The 18,297-nt window shown below is 39.1% G+C and overlaps 1 protein-coding gene across 1 annotated transcript in view; it reads right to left on the bottom strand.

The window, feature by feature from the left end:
- EYA4 (EYA transcriptional coactivator and phosphatase 4) overlaps positions 1 to 18,297 on the bottom strand; it is a 240,676-nt gene that overhangs the window by 20,136 nt on the left and 202,243 nt on the right. Inside the window, exons 11-12 of the mRNA XM_072965897.1 lie at positions 17,905 to 18,041; positions 16,385 to 16,468 (exon numbers count right to left, since the gene is read on the bottom strand). Of these exons, the coding sequence (XP_072821998.1) occupies positions 16,385 to 16,468; positions 17,905 to 18,041 (221 nt within the window). The remainder of the gene's footprint in view (positions 1 to 16,384; positions 16,469 to 17,904; positions 18,042 to 18,297) is intronic.

Below are 18,297 nucleotides of genomic sequence, written 5' to 3'. Positions count from 1 at the left end.
ATTTGAAGAGAGTGTCAAGCCTCATCTTCCAGAGTGATGAAAATCTACGTAACAGGAGCTCAGTGCTGAGAAAGAGGTTAAGATGTTGAGCAGAGATAAGATCTGACGTGGGACACAAGATAAAAAGAGGAAAATCATAATATCTAGGGTGTCAATGTAATATTCTGTTTACATCTTTTTCTTGGGGATTTCTATGGATTTTATAGTTAGACATTCTCTCTTCTCAGAAATAGAGGCTTATTATTCACATGCTTGATGGCATCTTGGGATCGGGTCTCCTGGTCAGTGTGACTCCACCTTCAGGTTCATCTGTCTTCCAGCGACAAGATCATTTGGAACAACACACCCAAAGACCAAATAAATTCCATTTTATTCAACAAGTATCTATTCGTGAACAAGAACAAAAATATCAAGCGCCAATTTTATGTCTCAAGGAGTTTTGGAACTCAGAGGGATCTCTTGCTCTGTTTCCTTCAATTCTTTTTTCTTATTTCTTTCTGTTGTTGTTTGTGTTTTTGTTGTTGTTATTGAAAGAAAAATCTATGAAGGTGAAATTTTTTAAAAATGCACATTTGCCTTTTCTCTGCAAAAAATTCTCTATTTCTTCTTTCTCTCTTTTGTTACAGGGGGTGGTGGGGATTGAATAAGCTAAGGACACAGAAAACTTGTAAATACTCTGTCTAGTCATGGGACCATGAACAAAAAGTCTACAGAAATATCAGGAAAAATCAAATGTAATTATAGCATGAAAACATATAATTCCATTAGTGACGCTCTATGCTTTTGAGGAATGTTCACTGATGCAAGACAATAAAACTGAGCTGCACAGGCCTCCGTTATGTTTCTGATGATTACTGCCCTAAAGATATGTATTTCAGACGGGGGTTCAGAAATGCCTTATATAAAAGGTTTGCCTTTTCAAGATGAGCTTGGTTAAAAGTCTTACGATTTGCCTGTTTTTCTTTTTTAAGTTTTAGGTAAAATTACTGAGTTTCTCTTGTCCATGCCTCACATTCTTTGCATTTACAGATCAGATTTATGGGGATGGGAGAAAACACACTGTTCCTCTTTGATTGCTACTTTCATCGATCCCACGCTTCTGTAGTACGTAACATTCTATGCTACTCAAGCAGTGATAGGAAAATCCATGAAGAATGCATTTTGTGCATCTGATAGGCATGCAAACAAATATAATTTTTAAAAAAAAGAACAAGAATTCTCCACCAACTAAGCACAATGCATGGAATGATGAAAACTATATTTGAGCACTCCAATGGAATGCAACCCCACGGCACTGGAAGGGGCTGTACATTTGTTTTTTGAGCTATGGTGGTTCCACGTCATACACGCTCCTACAGCCAGGACTTAGTAAGCATTTTGGCAAAATATCATTTGTTACCCGGGGAAGTTTTGCTCTGAGGTCTGCCGTGGTGTGAACTAGCTGTATTTTACTAAGGTTTCCAGAGAGTGAGGTCTGTTGAAAGGGAGGTGTTTCGTCAGCCATGCCAAAGTCTTGGCACAGAAGAGGCAGGGACAGCCATGCCACAAGCCAAGGAAAACCATGCCTGTAAGAGGTGGTGATCTTGTTTCTAAGCGAATGCTGAGTGGGGGCTTTCGTTCAAATGTCTGATTTTACTTTTTTTTTTTTGGACCAGCTTCCTAAGTCACTGGGACAGCTATTTCTAAGTGAGCAGATTCCAGGACCCCATTTTTCTAGCTAAACCACCCACAGATGTAAGAATCCAGGAAAGATGAGCAGGAATTTGGTGGGGTGGCCTTAGCAAGGTGGTTGTCATGATGGACACCCTCTGCCTTGCCAGACCAGCAGGCGGGAGATGCTGGAGCCTGCAATCTCATGGTTTTATCAGGCATTTGAGAGTTAAATATACTTCTGGACTGAAGTTTTTATACAGAGGCTTTATACAGAGATGTTTGCTCGTTTTCATTAGATGCCTGCACAATTATGGGCACCTTATGAGTCAAGAGTTTCTGCCATTTTTTCAGTTTAACTGTAGTGAGTGTTTAGTTTAGGGTCTGAAAGGAATTGACAATGAAAAGTTGGATAGAGGGAAAAAGTGGGATAATAAGGCACTAGCAGGATTTTGTGGAATCTCTGACACATATTGTACATTCAGAACAGTTCCAGTAGGTTCAAAGTGTCTACAGCAGGGTTTAATATGGGGCAACCTGAACGTCTGCCAATTTACTCTGTGTACTGCTCTATGAAAATACCGAAACCATTCCCAAGACATTTGTGAGAGAGAGCGAGAAAGAGGTCGGGGGAGAAGGAGGGAGAGAGAGATGATGAAGAGAATGAGTAACTCTTGGCCCTTAAATATGTGATTCTAAGCCGGATGTGACCAGCGTTAACCAAGTCAGGATCAAGGACCGCACTTCTATCAAAATACTAACGCCTATTAGCCGTGTTAGCACAGAGCATAAATTGGAGCCAGACTGTCTGTCTATGGGCCTCTGCCCTGCACTGGGCCATCCGCTGGAATTCCTCCTCTAGGGACACACTGTAAAAATATCTCAGGAGAGGCAGTGATTATGTATTTTTAAAGAAATGGGGGATCTTTTTTTTTTTTTTGAAGAACACAGGCTCTTGGAACAGTTACTCCTTTGGGACCTGAAGCATATTTGGAGATGTGTACACACAGAGGCAGGAGATGCACAAGTTCATCAGGAAAAGGAACACAAACTAGCTCCACCAACCAAGCTGGAAAGAGCTCGAGGTTTTGTTAGGATACATAAACCCTTTTAACCAGTGACAAGAAATCCCATGGAATTCGAAAAGACAACCTACGGAATGGGAGAAAGCACTTGCAAATGATGCAACCAACAAGGGCTTATTTTCCAAAATACACAAACAGCTCATAAAGCTCAACATTAAAAAAACAGACAACCCAATCAAAACATGGGCAGATCTAAATAGACATTTCACAAACAGATGGCCAACAGGCACATAAAAAGATGTTCAAGATTACTAATTATTAGAGAAATACAAATCAAAACTATAATGAGGTATCAACTCACACAGGTCAGAATGGCCATTAAAAAGTCTACAAATGATAAATGCTGGAGAAGATGTGGAGGAAAAGGAACCCTCCTACACTGTTGGTAGAAATGTAAACTGGTGCAACCACTAAGGAGAACAGTATGGCAGCTCCCTAAAAAATTAAAAATTGAGTTACCATATAATCCAGCAGTCTAACTCCTGGGCATATCTCAGGAGAAAACTCTAATTCAAAAAGATATATGCACTCCACTGTTCATAGCAGCACTATTTACAACAGCCAAGACATGGAAGCAATCTAAATGTCCATCAACACATGAATGGATAAAAAAAGATGTCGAGATACACACACACACACACACACACACACACACACACACAATGGAATATTATTCAGCCATAAAAAAGAATGCAATAATGCCATTTGCAGCAACATGGATGGACCTAGAGATTATCATACTAAGTGAACTAAGTCAGACAGAGAAAGACAAATATCACATGATATCTCTTATATATGAAATCTAAAAAATGATAGGAATGAACTTATTTACAAAACAGAAACGGACTCACAGACATAGAAAACAAACTTATGGCTACCAAAGGGGATGCAGGAGGGATTTTTTAGGAGCCTGGGATTAACATATACACACTACGATATATAAAATAGATGAGCAACAGGAATTTACTATATAGCACAGGGGATTATATTCATTATCTTATAATAACCTATAATGGAAAAGAATCTGATAAAGTCTGTGTGTGTGTGTGTGTGTGTGTGTGTATACACACACACATGAAAAAGTCTATCTATCTATCTATCTATCTATCTATCTATCTATCTATCTATCTATCTATCTGAATCACTTTGCTGTACACCTGACACTAACACAACATTGCAAATCAACTATACTTCAATCAAAAAAGGTGACTGGGAATTCAGTCATGAATTAGAAGAGAAATTTTATAACTGAGTTGTCTTTAATAGGCAGTAAGCTGAAATGTTCTCAGGCAGAATTGGAGAATGGTTTCAGGAACATTCATTTATTTAGCACATATTTATTGTCTACTATGTGTCAGACATATTCAAATTCTGGGCAGAGAGTAGAGAATCAAGTAAGCAAAGTCCCTGCCCTTATGGGATTTACATGATTACTAGATGAGCCACCTGATAAATGAATGGACAAAAAAACATTTCAGGTGCTGAAAAAGATCAGTCAGCAGATACAGAAGTCTATGGGGATGGATGGCGATAGCTCATTTTTAAAAAGTACAGGGAACCTCAGGAGGTGAGAGTGGAGGGTAAGAGACCTGAAAAAGGGAGGGAACTAGCCTTGCATGGTAGTGGTGTGGTTGGGAAATAGGCAGAGGTGAAAATGAGACTAGAAATGCAGGACAGGGGGAGGCCGAGTGATCCGGGGTGGGGATGTGGAGTGCAGCAAGGATTTTAAGAAAGAGGGAGTGCTCTGCTGGGTCAGATGCAGGAGAGAGACCCCAGGAAGATAAACCATGGATTTGGCAAGAAGGTTATTTCTCAGACTTGAAGAGAGTTGTTGGACCGGCAAGCTGGGGAAGGGCAGGGAAAGAGGGCAGTGACTGGAAAATGGGCTCGAGGGGCTTTTCCGGTGACGGGATTACTACAGCTTGTAAAACAGTGCAATGAGAATTACCCAGAAAGGTGGGACACTGGGCACTCAGGAGTGAAAGAGGTCTTCTGAGGCGATTCCTCGGGTAAATGAGAGGGCCTGGAGCCAGGGCATGAGTGTGGGCGCAAAGGGCAGGCAGAGAATATGGTTATGATGCAAAAATAAAGTAATGTTTTCAGTTTGCTTTTTCTTCTTAAAGGGACGGAATTTGTGCAGAATTGAGAGGAGGCTTTGAAGGGATCGGGGAGAGAAGCTGGAGGGGTTAACCCAGGAGTGCTGGGACCCACTTGAGATTTGTGGCCACATTCAGCTGTTGGGGTACAGTTACAGTGTTGGGCAGGCTTGTTTTTTTTCAAGATGAGTCTGAAGGAGAAAAAGAGGGTAAGGATGACGAGGCTTTATGCAAAAGTGAGGTGACAGTGATGTCCAGGGCTGGGAGATGACGTCTAAGGAAGAGGCTCGCAAACATGACAACACATGAGAAACACCTACTAGGGAGTTTTAAAAAATCCTGCTGCCCAGGCCATCCCGCATACCAATTATATCAGATTCTCTAAGGTGGGACTCATGCATCAGTAATTTCAAAGCTCTCCAGTGATTCTAATGTACACAAGACAGAATCAGCTGAATCAGACCTTGCCACTCAGATTCTAACTACTATATGTAAACTAGAGAAACAGCAAGGTCCTACTGCACAGCACAGGGAACTATATTCAATATCTTAAAGTAGCCTATAATGAAAAAATAATACAAAGAGGAATATATATATATATATATATATACATATATATATGTCACATACACACACACACACACACATACAAAATAACTGAATCATTATGCTGTACACCTGAAATTAACACATTATAAACTGACTATACTTTAATTTAAAAAAAAAAAAGACCTTGCTGTTGAAAGTGTGGCTCACAAACCAGCAGCATTGGTATCAGCTGGGAGCTTGATAAAAAAGCAGAATCGCACAGCCTACCGCAGAGATGTACTGAAGCAGAATTTATAGTTTAACAAGATTGTCGGGAGATTCATATGCACATGAATATTTAAAAAGCACTGGTCTAAGAGCCCTCCTGAAGGTCTGGGACAGTCAGGGAAGACTAGAGCTGGCATGGTCATCTGGTTTCCCAGGAGTTAAGCCTCTGGGATCCTTCCAAAACACTCAAAGACTTGAATCAGTCTGATTACTGAGGAGAACACTGACTCAGTATAATTTGTTGGGAATTAAGCTTCCCTAGATATAGCTTAAAGTTATGAGTAAGAGTGCACTGACCCACCTTCACTTCCATAAAGATCATCTGTGGTCTTAACTTCAGGGACCAAACGATCCCTGGTGCATCTTTCCTTAGTCACATAGCCAATACCTTCTAAAGGTAAAGGTGAAAAGCTGGTAAAGGTGAAAAAACAGTAATTTTTGCTCTAGATTAAAAGGACTCGTTTGAAATTGAAGTGTTTGATCTAAGCATCATATTTGCAATTAATTGGTAGTTGACATTAAGTAATCAGAAGCCCTGAAGGGAATATCACACAGCTTACCTACCACTACCAGCTTCTACTGTTTTAATCAGAAGAGGTTCCAATGAATAAAGCTCACTCAAATTTATTAAAGTAATAATGGATTAAATATACTTCAAGGGGAATTACAGCAGGAGTAATATGCTACAATCATATTTGCTACACTATACTATTGCTATTGTAGAGACTCTGGATTGATGGAACTTACTTCCAGTCCATGATATGTCATAAATACCTTTAAACTTAAAAAATAATATAGTGTATATATATAAATTAGGAGTTTGGGATTAACAGATATACACTACTGTATATAAAATACATACACAACAAGGTCCTACTGTTTGGCACAGGGATATATTCAGTATTTTGTAATAACCTATAATGGAAAAGAATCTGAAAAAGAATACATATAATTGAATCACTCTGCTGTATGCCTGAAACTAACGAAACTAACACAACATTGTATATCAACTATATTTCAATAAAAAGTTGTGTGTTTTGAAAAAAAGATTTGGAGAATTAAAAACACACACAAAACAGTATGATACTGTATTTATAGTATGCAATATACAAAAATAAGGCATAGCAACCAGATAAAAAAGTAAAAGTCAAGAGAATGATGAGAATGTCCATGGGAGGATGATCCAGAAAGCACAGGACTGAGAGAGAAGTGATATGACAGAGATGGCAAGTGAACACACCCAACAGAAGGGTGTGTGGCAGCTGTAGAAAAGTTAAGTGAGACATGAATTTAGAAAAAGGGGAGTTGATGAGTTATATAGAAACTTGAGACAAGTTAATAATCTAACCTGTCCCCCTCCAGCTTCCCAAGATGTGAGGTTGAATGTGCATAAACCGAGATCATAAACTGAGACTTAAACTTCAGGGGAGGTTTTAACAAGCTCCTCTAGAAATTTGTATTTTTAAGAAACTAATTACCACTTACCGAACTACATTCAATATTTTGTAGTAACTTATGGTGAAACAGAATATGAAAATGAATATATATATATGTTCATATACAACTGAAGCATTATGCTGTGCACCAGAAATTGACACATTTATTGTAAGCTGAGCGTATTTCAATAAAAATATATATACATAATTACCACTTATCTTTCTCATATGTTAGTCTCAAGTTTCACTATCTCTCAAACTCCCCGTGAGAGTTCGAGAAATATCACTGTCTTAGATATTTAGCTTTACTTTCACATACAGACGTACATACAGTCAACCCTTGAGCAACATAGGTTTGAACCATGTGGGTCCATTCATATGTGGAATTTTAAAAAATAAATATACTGGAACATTTTTTGGAGGTTTGCAACAACTTGAAAAAACTCACAGACTTCCCCCACATAACCTATAAATAATGCCATGAATGCATTATTCTAGTCTATGTTTATCACGTAGCATCATAAAAATACACCCATCTATTATAACACGTTAAAATTGATCAAAACTTATGCACACACTTACGGATCGCTCATGGCACCATTCAGTCAAGAGAAATGTAAACAAACATAAAGATGCAGTATTAAATTATAACTGCAGAAAAATTAACTGTAGTACATACTGTACTACTGTAATCATTTTGTAGCCACTTCCTGTTACTACTGCAGCGAGCTCGAGTTTTGCAAGTATCCGCTTAAGACGCTGAGCGACCAGCAATGCGAATCATCTCTGTGTGAGCAGTTGGTCTCTCCAGTAAATTGCATAGTGCAGTAAAAAGTGATCTCTTGCAGTTCTTGTGCATTTTGCATTGTGTTTAGTGCACTACCATATACCTGAAATAACACCGGGGGCCCATACAAAGTGCCCCAGTGATGCTAGAAGTGCTCCCATGAAGCAGAGAAAAGTCATGATGTTACAAGAAAAAGCTGAATTGTACCACAGATTGAGGTCTAATGCTGTGGCTGCTCACCATCTCAAGATAAATAAATCCAGCATAAAGAACACTGTAGAAAAGAAAAGGAAATTCAGGAAGCTATCATTGCAGCTATACCTAAGTGGGGAGGGTATAGCTCAGTGGTAGAGCGCATGCTTAGCATGCACAAGGTCCTGGGTTCAATCCCCAGTACCTCCATAAATAAATAAATAAAACCTAATTACCTCTTCCCTCCAAAAAAAAAAAAAACAAAATTTAGAAGGTACATTGCAGCTATACCAGCAGGTTCAAAAAACTTGCACTTTTTGAGAAATACCTTTTTATCTCATATTGAAAATTCAGCTTTAATGTAGGTGCAGGATTGCTACAAGAAAGGCATACCTATAGATTCTAAAAATGAAAACAAAAGGAAGGTGAAGAAGCTAAAAGTAGAGATATTAATGCCAGCAAGGGATGGTTTGATAATTTAGGAGAGGTTTGGCTTAAAAGTGCCAAGATAGTAGGAGAAGCAGCTTCACCCACCAAGAGGCAGCAGATGAGGTCCCAGATGCCATTAAAAAAAAATCATTGAGAAGAAAGGGTACCTGCACGGACAGGTTTTTAATGTAGAAGAATGTGCCCTACTCCAGAAAAAAAAGTGCCACAAAGGACATTTATTAGGAAGAAAGAGAAATGAGTACCAGGATTTAAGGCAGGAAGGGACAGGCTAACGCTACTGTTTGGAGCAAATGCAGTGGGGTTTATGATCAGCACTGCCCTTATCTATAAAGCTGCTAACACGGAGCCTTGAAGGGAAAAGATAAACACCGGTTACTAGACTTCTGATTGTACAACAAGAAAACCTGGACAAGGAGAACACTTCTTCTGGAATGGTCCTATCGGTGCTTTGTCTCTGAAGTTAGGAAGTACCTTGGTAATAAGAGACGGCCTTTTAAAGTTCTTTTGATATTGGACAATACCCCTGGCCATGCAGAACCACTTGAGTTCAACACTGAAGGCACTGAAGTAGTCTACCTCCCCCCAAACACAAAATCCCTAATTCAACCTCTAGATCAGGGGGTCATAAGGACTTTTATGGTCCTCTATGGAAAGGACTGTCAACTCTATGGAAGCGCCCCCAATAGAGAGAACATCGTGAAAGCTTGGAAGGACTGCACCACTGAAGATGCTATCGCTGTTACAGAACAAGCCGTGAAAGCCGTCAAGCCAGAAACAATAAATTCCTGCTGGAGAAAAGTGTGTCCAGATGTTGTGCATGACTTCACAGGATTATGACTGAGCCAATCAAGAAAATCATGACAGAGATTACGGATATGGCCAAAAAAAAAAAAAAAAAAAAAGCTGGGGTTGAAGGGTTTCAAGATATAGATCTTGGAGAAATTCAAGAGCTAATAGACACCACACCAGAGGAATTCACAGAACATGACTTGATGGAGATGAGTGCTTTTGAATCAGTTCCAGACAATGAGGAAGAAGATACAGATGAAGCAGCGCCAGAAACAAACTGACGGCGGACAACCTGGCAGAAGGGTTCTGATTATTCAAAACTGCTTTTAACTTCTTTTATGCCAGGGGCCTTCCTACGATACAGGTACTGGAACTAAAGCAAACGATGGAAGGACTGCTACTACAGAGAAACATTTTTAGAGAAATGAAAAAGCAAAAAAGTCAGACAGAAATGACAATGTATTTCTGTAAAGTCACACTGAGTGTGCCTGCCTCCCCTGCTCCCACATCCACCTCCTCCGCTTCCTCCACCTCTGCACCCGCTGAGACAGCAAGACCCACCCCTCCTCTTCCTGCTCCTTGGCCTACTCAATGCGAAGGCAGTAAGGATAAAGACCTTTATTGATGATCTACTTCCACTTCATGAATAGTAATCATCACGCCGCACAGCTAAATAAACTTGTCTGTTGTATATGTGTGAGTGTCTTCGAATGAAAAATCTAGTAACTACAGCTAAACTGTATGAGATGCTTTTGTCTCATCACCACTGTCATCATCTAAGTATTTATCGTGTAGAACATCGTCTGCAAGACTTGTATTGAAGTGGATAACCTATCCTTACATAGGCATGGGGTGAGTAATATTTCATATAAAATTAATAACGTGTTCATTTTCTTACTGTTTGATATCTTTGCTTCCAAAGAATTACATTACAGTATGCCCCTCTCTCTAGTAATTGGAGAAACTGTGTATCAGCCTATCATCACAGGAGGGTGGTTTTTAAAGAAAAGTAGCAATGTTTCCAATGCTGTATTATGACTCTGACTGTAACACTGTATGCCATAAAAATTTTATAACAATTTATTCATTATAACTATTCATTTATAACAATTCATTCATTAGGCTAGGCTACCGTGAAGCAATCAGATTGCTGTTTTGTTATCAATGCATGAATTATGCCTGTAAATATACATGAATTTCTTTTTCACATTATCTTTTCATTTCTGATGTGCAGTTTTAGTAATACATATCAGATCTACAGTGCTTTGTATCACATAATACTGACAATTCACCTTATAAACAGACAACATGAACTTATGGTATCGATAAATACAGTATGGTACTGCCGTATTTTCTCTTACTTACGATTTTCATAATAACATTTTCTTTTCTCTAGCTTACTTTATTGTAAGAATACAGTATATAATATACAGCACACAAGATTATGTGTTAATCAACTGGTTTACGTTATTGGTAAGGCTTCCACTCAACAACAGTCAAGTTTTTAAGGTGTCAAAAGTTACACTCAGATTTTCAACTGCATTGGGGGGTCAGAACTCCTAACCCTCACAGTGTTCAAGGGTCAACTGTACTATATTTACATACATACTATTCACATACACATATATGCACACAAACACTACAAGCAACCATGATACACACGAAAATCTTCAAGGCTTGCAAATTTCCCATTCATTCATTTTGTATGTACCACATCCACTCTCTACTCACTCTCTTCTTCTCTACAATACTGAGCTGAGTATCTCACACTATGAGATAAAACAACAGATAAAAATATATGGACATTTCTTTTAAAAACATCCAGTTTCCCCAAAGTTCAGCTTCCCGACATTCAGATTTCTTTGAAACCAAATTAAACACGTCATGCTTACTGTTTACTCTGGGGTAGGCAATGTGCTGAGTTCTACTGCATTGACTCATTTAACCCTTCTAGTCAAATTATTAATTTATTATTCTCTTCATTTTATGTAAAAGGTAACTGAGGCTCACAAAGACTACATCAACTCCCCAAGGTCACACGCCGAGTAGAAAGTAGAGCTAGAATTTAAGCTCAGGTCCCTTCTCCCTCCAAACTCAGAACGCTCTCACCATGATGCCCAGAGGGGCGGTAATCTGCAGTGTTAACTCTGCCACTGGAGTGGTTTCCAGTCCATGGTTCCAACACTTATTAGTTCTAACCACTTCCCATTAAATCATGCTGCTCTTCCTTAGTTGACATGCACAGTCAGGCAGTCCTTATCTTCACGACAACCTTATAATTTAAAATCTAGCTGGTGCTATTTCAGAAGTCTTTCCATATGTGTGTATAGATTGTTTAATATAAAAGTATCGGGGAGGGAGGAGAGTATAGCTCAGTGGTAGAGCACGTGCTTAGCATGCACAAGGTCATGGGTTCGATCCCCAGTAACTCAGTCAAATAAGAAATAATAACAATAAATAAAGAAATACATCTAATTACCTCCCCCACCAAAAGCAACCAGTGGATTTATCCTGATGAACACATTATTTCTCCAGGGCTGCTCTTATATAAGATGTCTAAAATGAGCAAGTAGTTTTAGGAGCTTGAATTTCATTTTCACAATACAAGGCAACTGTTCATTTTCCTTCAGTCTTTTTCCTGACTTGGGCTACTTACTTCGCATCCTTTCTGTGGAATCACTTTAGAGAATCATGGCCTCATCGTACATGACACATTAATGCTCCAAAATAAATCAAATCCCTAAAGCACAATTTACTTAGCTCCCTTCACCCTCCCTCCAACAAAGAGGAATTACTGCAGCTTATCAGGTAAAATAATATACACAATTAATCAGGGAATAGGAATAATCTTCATAAACTCTAACAGATGATGGATGTTTCTGGTTTACGTCCTGCCAAATTTACAGACTCCTACTCTAAGAGTTTTGTGGTGCTGAAACATGCACGTGCTAACTGGTGCCCAGCTGCAAAGCCCATCACCAGCTTCACGGGCAACAGACTCAAATACCGACGTCCCTCATTTGCCATCTTGGTAAATATCCAGAAATCGTTCTGCTTGGGAAAAGTGTTTACAGCCAAACAGAGTCAAAAAGTGGTAACATATTAGGAAGATCCTTGAAAAATTCACAATATTATTTATTTATAAATGGAGGCAGGACTTTCCTAAAGTTTTTTTTTTTAATTAAAACAGAAAAGTTAGTTACACAAAGCAGTTTATGAGTAAAATGGCATTCCGAAATTATTATGTTCGGTGAATTTGTTTTCATAGGTGGTGGGGAAAAAAACATGAGGCCAAGAGTATAGCTCGAGATGTGGGTTCCGGTTAGCCACATCACTTGCGAGCTGTGTGCCACAGCACCCATCACCTAGGGTGGTGGTGAAAGCTAAGGAAACGATGCACTCAAAGGATGCTCAGCAAAGTGCCAGGCACACAGAGGAGCTAGAAAATGGTACTTACCTACTTACTTACTTTCTTATTATTTTTTTACAGGGGCAGGTGGTGGGGAAGAGAGAAAGGCAGGTAGATAGGTAGGTAGGTGTGGTCATGTCCGGATATGATTTTACACCTCGGACACTTATATTTCCAGCTCCCAGCTCACTGAACTTCAGGCCACCGCAGTACTACTTCGTGCAAATACTGACCTTCTGTATGTCTGGAAATTTCTGCCTTTGTCATTTCCCCTTTGCGGGGAAATACTTTATTAAGCTTCTCCAGCATGGGGCATGGAGATGATGGTTTTCAGAACTCAATGGTACTTCTATAAATTTACATTATCTCATTTAATCCGTCCACTAACCCCAGGAAGGAAATGGCCATAAAATTCAAGTATTCTCCAAATTTCTTTAGCCATGGTTTTCTAATTTTCTCAAGAAAAAAAAGTTGGGGAAAAATTGTAGAATAGATAAACAAGATTAGACTGTATAGCACAGGAAAATATACACAAGATCTTATGGCAGCTCACAGAGAAAAAAATGTGACAATGAATATATATATGCTCATGTGTAATTGAAAAATTGTGCTCTACACTGGAATTTGACACAACATTGTAAAATGATTATAAATCATAAAAATGTTAAAAAAAAAAGTTGGGGAAATAATTCTATTCTAATGGTTCCCCAAGCATGGTCCATCAGCTTTATTGGAAATGTATTCCCAATGCGAAATCTCGGGCCCCACTGGAGATCTACAGAATCTGAAACTCCGCGGGTGGGACCGGCCACCTGTGGTGAACAAAGCCTGCGCGTTACTGTGACCCACGCTAAAGGCTGAGAAGCCCTGCTCCAGTCTAAGCCACCACCACGTCTTACGTACTGCACAGTAGCCTCTAAACCGTCTCCTCGCATCCACCCTTACTCCTCTAAACCCCGTTCTCCTCAGAGCAGCCAATTTTAAACCATCCTGTCCCAGTTCAGTCTAAAACCCTACAACAGCTCCCACTGTGCCTCGACTAAATCCCAAATGCCTTCCCATAGACGCCCTGCCTGGTGCAGTCCCCTGCCTGCCTCTGTTTTCACCTTGTGTTACTCTCTCCCGTGTTTACCATCTTCTGGACACACTACTCCTTTATATTCCTGCAACACTGGAAGGCTGTTCCCGCCTCGGGCCCTTCCGTGTCCTCTGCCTGGAACACCCCTCTCCTCGCTCCTCTCCCCTAAGCTGCAGGGCTCGCTCCTTCTTGTAACCCAGGTCTCAGTATCAGTGTCACCTCCCCAGTCACACCCCCGAGTCACTCTCTACCTAACCTTGTTTTATTGTCTCCCCCAGCAGTCACCACAACCTGAAATGATTTTGTTTGCTCGTAAGCTCCACGAGAGTAGGAAGCACGTCTGCCCTGTGTAAAGTAAATATTTGTCAGAGGAATACAGTCGTTCTGGGAGCTCTGGTTCACCATCTCCACTTACGGTCTGCGGTGAAGATGCAGCCCTCAATGCCCTCTCTGTCCCCTTCAAATGGCCCCTGAGCAACCTGTGGTCCCCAGCTTCACAGGATGGGCTGATGTAACACCATCTGAGCTGTTTCTCAATTTGCCAAGATATCAATGTCTTACTAGTGAAAAGGCAACACCAGTTTCCCTATAGACATTAATAAAAATGTTAATGATCAAATTCTTTTCAGAAAAAATAAATGATAATTCATTAAATAAGGTCATCTAAGTTGCTTTTCACGGAAATCAATAAAGGTATTTTCATTTTGATTAGAAAAAAGAGAGCCTAAAACCATTTTCACTTTTTTTTTTTTTTTAATTTCCCTGAGTAAACCATTTATTCTACATGGTCAACTCCAGCAGGCCCCCTCCCAGTAATGTAGTGTTAAGAACAAGGACTTGCTTTGAGAATGACCTGCTTTCCAACATTTATCATTCTGTGACCTTGGTCAAGTTTCTTAAATCCGCATAGTCCGGGCTTTCTCATCCCCAGAACTTGGATCGCAGTAAGTTACAGAACAGTAATTATGAGAATCAAGCAGGACAACATTTGTGAAAGTGACTGATAGCAGTTACAGTTTTCCTGAGTGTTAATTCACACCAAGTGTTCTTTCTGCTAAGCTGTCAAGCACATTATCTCTTTGATTCTTATCCACTATAGATAGTATTATTCCCATTTTATAGAAATTGAGACTGAAGAGGTAAGTAATTAGCCTACGGTCAGAAAACTCTAAGCATCAGCACTGGGCTTTCAAAAGTAGGTTTACCTGACTCGATGGCTCTTGTCCTTAACCGCCACTGGCATCGCTTGTGAAATGCCAAACGTGGGTCCAATGACATGGCAGGGGTTCTATAAATGTGAGCTTATCTTCCCCACAGCCTTCCAATCGTGCCCCTTTTCCTACTCTGCACCACTGCGAGGTACTGCTGCCTCAATCTATTTCACTGAACATTTTTAAAGGTTTTCCTTTTGATGGAAAACTATCCCAATCGTCTGAGAGAAGACAGTTCGAGAACTCACACAACTGCCTACACAGTGCCTCACTAATTGTCCTTACTCCTTTCAGGAAATGGGCTAAGATTTTTTTTTCCCTAAAAGGTCATTGAACAAAATTGTTACCTTTTATATCTGTTTAGCAACATTTATTGCCAATACTAAAAATCAAATGCAATGCAGATTCAACACGAGTACAATTTAGGAGTAAATACTTAAGCACAAAAAATTCATCACTGTAAGTCTAGAAGATAAAGTTTAAACAAAGCTATTAAAAACTGCATGTTGAGCTGACATGAGACCCTAGGAAATAATACGACACTATAAAGACACAGGGAGACACTTCTGTAAATGTGAACAGGAAAAGGAGCCAAAGTTAGACGCAATTTTGAATAATTTTTTTTTTTTTGAATACAGTAATTGAAGGCTGGCCAACATGTTGTGAATTGACTCTGGTTAGATTGTGAGTCCTACAGCCAAAGACTCTAAACAGTAAAAGCCTATACAGCTGTGTTTCCAGCTCAAAAGCCTGTTGCAGGTGGATCAATCTTTGAAACAGCCTCACATGCACAGAGAACAATACTGTTACAAGAAGCAAGCCAACTAGGAAAATAATGGCAAGAGACAAAGCAAAGTAATGAGATCATCTGTTTCTGGATTTGTGTGAAGAGGTGTTACCCTCAGTCCCTGTTCATATGTTTTCCTCAAAGTTACAAAAAATGTTTATAAATCCAAAGGATCTGTCAGGCAAAAGATTACTTCCTTATTTCAAATGGCATTCTATAGCAACATCTGGTGCAACAAATTAATTCAATCAATTTCTTAAAGTTCCCTTATTAGAGGATAATAAATGATTTTATAATGTTTAAAGTCCATTTTAATTTATGAAAGCATTTTCTAAAATAATTACACCAGAGCAATAAGCTTGGTTGGTTTTGATGTAGAAAACTCAAAGTTATTTTGAAGAAAGAAAAAAGAATCCAATTTCTAAGTTTTGTAAAATCTGACAGTTCATATTAAAGAACAATGAGCCACTGGAAATAAATAAAAGCAGATTTGACAGACTGCAATACAACACTTACATGTATTTTTAAATGGCATTTGATTTTATTTAAAATAAAATCCTAACAAGGTGTCCTAGGGTGAAATGCCTTGATCTCTTACCTTGCCGTATTTCTGGGCATAAGATCCCGTGAGCAGTGAGTGGAAAACAATGATGGTTTCATCCAAGTCCCAGACAAACACACGCTGGAGAAAAAGAGAAATATCGAAGAATTATCAAGTTCTAAAGAAACAGAAATCTCTTTACAAGAAGAAAACATTTCGCTTGGTTGCTGGATATAATCTTGATATCAGTATACAGAAATCTCTGCTACTCTATTCTTTTTTCCCCCATATCTGTGGGATCTAACCCCTGTAAAACCTGAGGAGCAAGAGCGACACAAAGTAATAGGCTTAAAAATCAGATGTCCTAATGAATTCATCCAAATATTTACTTGCAGTTAATATCCAAAAAGACATACTTGAAGTTTATGATAGATGTGTGCTATTATGAAATTTTATGTCTCATGGATTCATGAAGTTTTGCAATTCATGCAAAGAATTAACTTTTAAAAAATATTTAAAAGAATCAAAGAGCAATCCCTAAATAGAAATTGTAAAGAGTGGCTCCTTGGGTCAGGTTAAGTCCTAAGGTGAGCTGTTTGGCCTGCAGTGTTTTGAAAGATTTCAAATTATTGATCAACATTCCAAGATTAGAAGATATCACATAAACTTCAGGGTTCTGACTGCAGCAGACAAACTTCCAGGCTGTCTGTGGCAATGCTGGCTGACAATCCACATGGCAGTGATGAAGGAGACTTTTTAGACTTAGCCAGTGCTCCCCACTCCTCACAGTCGGCAGGCTCTCTAGCCCAGATCACTCATCTGTATCACCTGCCGGTTCCTGAAAGCATCTGAATCTGCTACTGTTGTTAACACAAAGGAAATGATCTCTTATAAAGAGGTGCAGTGGCTATTCCTTGACTTCACTAAATCTGGAAATTTAACTTTTCTCGTAATTAAAATATGCAGTTGTGTAAGAGGTAACATCATGGTTAAGAATAGTTTCTTCTGATGTTTTATAATAAAAATCAACCTGCTTAGCATAGGTATATCTCAAAAACAAATCCCAGCTGGAAAAAATGACACACAGAAACTTCTATAGATATAAAAATTTTAACTTACATATCAAACGACTGGAATTTTTTCTTATTTTTGGATGACAACTTTTCCTTTCCAAAAGGATTCATTTTTATCTTTTAAAATTTACTGACCCATATAAACATCTTTCATTACCCTGGTACTCTCAAATAGAGTGCTTCGCAGATGATCATCCCACAAACAAATGGCTTTATTTTTCTAATTTCTGTTTGTGACTTTTGGATCAAAATGTGCAATTATCTTAAGCCTAGAATTCGTGAAGCATTATCGTTTTCAGGTTGTTATTGTTTTAGATTTTGCCATTGTATTGGATAAATCTCAAATTTCAGAGCTGTGAAATGCCAGCTTCAGAGTAGGTACACTCATTTCATGATATGTCTTTTCCTTTTGAGTTGGAATGTTTACGAAGTTGTAAGGTATAGACTATATTACCCAGTGGGATAAAACATCCTATTACAACTCTTAAGGCTAGGTCCACATACCTCCAGGTCACTGTCGGGAGGCGGGGAGGGATTATTTTTCCGTCCTCTTCCTCGAGACTTTGACCCAGAACTCCGACATGTTCTCTCATCGAGATCTTTGATGGGTGTGGAGGGGCTTTGTACGGTGTCAAACTCTCCTGTAAGTAACACAGATTGTGTCAGGCAGAGCACTCCACTGTTAGATGAGGTATGAATGGTCATCATTAATTATCTCAACAGATTCTTACACAACAGGAGGCTCCCTATGACAAGAAAGATTGATGACCCCAGATACACACAAGTTTTGCAGGTCACACAAACTTTTCCTGGTTTCAATCTGTGTGATCTATTGAACCCAAACACCTTTTATACTCCTTATGCCCTCTACTTCCTGTCTCTGTCCCCACCTACCTA

The sequence above is a fragment of the Vicugna pacos genome, chromosome 8 (genome assembly GCF_048564905.1).
Source record: "Vicugna pacos chromosome 8, VicPac4, whole genome shotgun sequence".
Classification (NCBI taxonomy): Eukaryota; Metazoa; Chordata; class Mammalia; order Artiodactyla; family Camelidae; genus Vicugna; species Vicugna pacos.
Note: the sequence above shows the minus strand (reverse complement) of the source record. Positions and strands in the feature narration are given on the sequence as shown.